The 4,029-nt window shown below is 52.4% G+C and overlaps 1 protein-coding gene across 1 annotated transcript; it reads left to right on the forward strand.

Annotated features, from left to right (window-relative positions):
• Positions 1-1,831: 1,831 nt before the first annotated feature.
• Positions 1,832-3,540, forward strand: LOC127313312 (pectate lyase). Its single transcript, XM_051343854.2, has 2 exons — positions 1,832-2,990; positions 3,082-3,540. Exons 1-2 carry the CDS (start codon positions 2,014-2,016, stop codon positions 3,440-3,442), a joined length of 1,338 nt encoding a protein of 445 aa, XP_051199814.1. The 5' UTR covers positions 1,832-2,013; the 3' UTR covers positions 3,443-3,540.
• The last annotated feature ends 489 nt before the right edge of the window (positions 3,541-4,029 follow it).

The raw sequence follows: 4,029 nt of genomic DNA on the forward strand, positions 1-4,029 counted from the left end.
AATAAATAACATGATTAATTATGTGTAAAAATAATCTCGTGTTTCGGGCTAATTAAACATTTGATGTGTTATCTCTTTCTCTATGCATGCATGCAATATTTGCCTTAATAAGCACCATATCTAGAAAAAATCGACTAGTGTTAGTGGCCTTATTTGGATGCAAAATGTATTTTTGATACTAGTGTCCTTATATAAAAAAATGAGGGAGTAGTTAATGATGGAACTTCAGTTTTTGCAGGGGTGGTGATTGCCTAGGTTTGCCCTATTGAAGCTCCTCCCAGTGGCCCCCACAATCCTTTCGCGGGTCGTACTCCCTTCTCCATCACTAGTTGTCGCGAACGACTTGAGCCTCGAACATCTCCACCATGTGCCCTCCCCACCACATCGCGCTCGCATACATCGCTTGATCCCTTGCTGCCAACTGCAACGACGGTCTCTTGAGGAGGGACGCGAGCGGTAGCAACACTGGCGACATCCAGGTCGAACAGGACAAGATGGCTGGTGAAGCATAGCCTGGCGCGAGGTGGAGGAGACGTCGGTGTGGGGCCATCGAAGTGCGGAGAAGATGGTGAAGGGGCTGATGGAAGGTTCCCAAACCAGCTGAAATGAGTGAGGACATAGGAGAGTCGGCGGTGCCGCCGAGCTGGCTGTGTTGCCAGAGCAACAAAGAGTTCAACGACTAAAAACTGAGGTGGGTGGGGGTGTCTCTAATCCCCATCAAAGGGAGTGAGTATCAGCAGGTTGGTGGGGCTAGGCCAGTCCAACACCAACACCAGCCTACCAAATGGTGCTTCAAGTGTTTCGGTATGTAGTGAATTGGGCTTGGAAATTACACCGTAAAAACATGTCAAACCCAGCCCGCCAAAGGAGGCCTAAGATCTTGTTTTGCACTAGTGGTTTATGGGGAATTAGTGGGGATAAGCCCCTAAGGAATTGGTTGAAACCACTCCTCTCAGTCAATCCCCTCCAAACCTCTTCCATCCTCTTCTGGTCCTGCCCTTACACCACGAGGATGACAGTGGCGGATCTCGCGGGCTGGAGGGAAGATGCAGCAGGAGTTGCTTGTGCCTCCATGGACGTTGTCGCCTGTGTAGGATGTGAGCTCTGCCGCTAGGCGTCACAGAGAAAATGAGAAACATGCACCGAGAGATGTGATGGTCGTGGATTGGGGATACTGAATATAACACTAGTGTCCCCTGGTTTTCCACGGATATCTAGGGTTCAACCCGTCTGAACCCGGCCTACAAAAAGGCCCATCGGGGATTATTGGGGATCTCGGGCTGGGCCGTTTTTATCCTGAAAAATCCCTACGAATAAGGCCTAAGGTGGCTTTCATTTCATTTGAAAATTTGAATCCCCATGTTTTCGTATAAAACTGATTTCCAAGTTTCACTGGAGTTTGCTCTGAAACACACAAAACATTCCGTACCAAACTGTTTCCAAAGTTTCACTGGAGTTCATCTCCCGGCAAAAAAAAGCCGTGTGCATCCTTTGGATGCAGAAGCTGGGGCGATTTTTTCCCCATTTCGAAAAAAATCTCCCGGCACGCAATGCTTCCTCCTTCCCTCCTCTCGAGTCCTATGTCCAAGTGTTCAACGTTGCATATGCATAGCGAGTTAGCGACCAAGAATAGGAATAGACTCTAAACACCGGCGACGGTGAGTGGTGGCATGCGCAGGCCAAGCACGGTCCTTGAATTAACGTTCACTCATGGCGACAACACGCCGGAGCATGCGCGAGGTGCGCTCTCCTCTCTCGTCGCTTCACCACTCCCAAATTAGTCACCACTCTCTTCTCGACACACCCGTCCAAGCTATATATCCCTCCTCGTTCCTGCTCACCTCGATCGAGCAATAACCCTGATGGAGCTCGCCATCCTACCTTCATACACAGAATAATCAAGGCCATCACGAGGTAGGAGGAGGGCGGGAGCTCCATCGTAGCGGTACTGCAAGGGAACGATCGATCGAGAAGATCGAGCTATATAGGATCTAATAAAAAAAAAGTGAAGCCATGGAGGGGTTCCAGTGGAACAGGCCCGTCTCCCTCGTCCTTTACGTCGTCTTCTTCTTCCTGTCGTCGGCGGCCGTGTCGGAGGCCAACATCGCTGAGTACGATGAGCACTGGGAGCAGCGCAGGCTGCAGGCCCGCGCCGCCGCGGAGGCCACCTACCACCCTGACCCCGTCGAGGTCACCAACAGCTTCAACCGCGCCGTCCACCGAGCCATGAAGGAGGAGAGCAGCGCGAGGCGGCAGATGCTGGGCAAGCACCACAGGTTCAGCGGGCCGTGCATCGCGACGAACCCGATCGACCGCTGCTGGCGGTGCCGCAAGGACTGGGCGACAGACCGGATGCGTCTGGCCCAGTGCGCGCAGGGGTTCGGCCGGAACACCACGGGCGGGCTCGGCGGGAAGATCTACATCGTCACGGACGGCAGCGACGACGACGTGCTGGAACCCCGCCCCGGCACGCTCCGGTGGGGCGTGATCCAGACGGAGCCACTGTGGATCATCTTCGCCAGGTCCATGCTGATCGAGCTCAAGGAGGAGCTGCTGGTCGGCAGCGACAAGACCATCGACGGCCGGGGCGCGCAGGTGCGCTTCGCCGACGGGTGCCAGATCACCGTGCAGTACGCGCACAACGTCATCATCCACAACATCCACCTCAACGACCTTATCGTCGGCAAGGGCGGCAGGATCCGGGACTCGCCGCAGCACGCCGGCTTCCGCACCCAGTCCGACGGCGACGGCGTCAGCGTCTTCGGCTCCACCAAGGTCTGGCTCGACCACCTCTCCCTGGCCAACTGCCAGGACGGCCTCGTCGACGTCATCGCCGAGTCCACCGGCGTCACCATCTCCAACTGCCACCTCACCAACCACAACGACGTCATGCTCTTCGGCTCCAGCGACAGCAACCCCAAGGACGAGATCATGCAGATCACCGTCGCCTTTAACCACTTCGGAAGAGGGCTCGTGCAGAGAATGCCAAGGTCATCATCATCATCATCATCTCAATCTAGTCAATTTTCCTCACAATAACTGCTTATATTAAGATTGAATTGCCTTTTGCCAAATTATTAGATGCCGATGGGGATTCTTCCACGTCGTGAACAACGACTACACCCACTGGCTCATGTACGCCATCGGCGGCAGCAAGAACCCGACGATCATCAGCCATGGCAACCGGTACATCGCGCCGCCGAACCTGGCGGCAAAGCAGGTCACCAAGCAGATAGGCGCCGCGGAGGCGGAGTGGAGGAACTGGGTGTGGCACTCACAGGAGGACCTACTGATGAATGGTGCCGTCTTCAACAACACCGGCGGCGACAACCAGAGGAAGTTCGACCAGAACGATCTCATCAATCCCAAGGACGGATCATACGTCACCAGGCTCACACGATTTGCCGGCTCCATGCCTTGCAGGCCCGGCAAGCCCTGCTAAATTGATCTAGGTGGCCAGCTGGAGTCGATCCCTTCCGAGTCTCTGATTTATAGTTCCTTTTTGTTCATATATTTTACTTAAATTCTTCTAGCTTGTAAGTTTGTACATGCATTCGTCGTGTCAGAAGCCACGCGATGCAAACAGGGTGACGGGGTGTCTAGTCCTTGTTGCTTAGGGAGGTGGAAAACCCTTATCACGAAACAAAGCCTGCACATATAGAAGAGGGCTGAAACTAATTTGTTAACCATGACTTCAAAGTTCTATTGTTTGTTCATTATTATTTTGTTTAATTTATACATATGTGCAAAATACACAACAAAGCACAAGGGAATGCAACTCTACCATGAACTCACAAGTCACAAGCATGCAACCAATCACATGGCACCACAACACAAGGTATCTTTATTCTCTCAAAAACAAAAACACAAGGCATCTTTACAAGAGGTGACATACATTCTCTGGTTTTGATTTTGTTCTCTCGTTCTCTACATATTGTATTCCTTCTCTGGGCCCCACACACATGCTAGTCAACGCAATGAAACCACATTGAAATATTTGTGAAACTTGGTTGGAATTGTTGTATTGAG

The sequence above is a fragment of the Lolium perenne genome, chromosome 7 (assembly GCF_019359855.2).
Source record: "Lolium perenne isolate Kyuss_39 chromosome 7, Kyuss_2.0, whole genome shotgun sequence".
Taxonomy (NCBI): domain Eukaryota; kingdom Viridiplantae; phylum Streptophyta; class Magnoliopsida; order Poales; family Poaceae; genus Lolium; species Lolium perenne.

Bases quoted from the DNA above. Each gene is read 5' to 3' on its own strand.
- LOC127313312 (XM_051343854.2), top strand. From the start codon at position 2,014: ATGGAGGGGTTCCAGTGGAACAGGCCCGTCTCCCTCGTCCTTTACGTC. The intron at 2,991-3,081 runs GTCATCATCATC...CCAAATTATTAG, and splicing joins CTCGTGCAGAGAATGCCAAG to ATGCCGATGGGGATTCTTCC.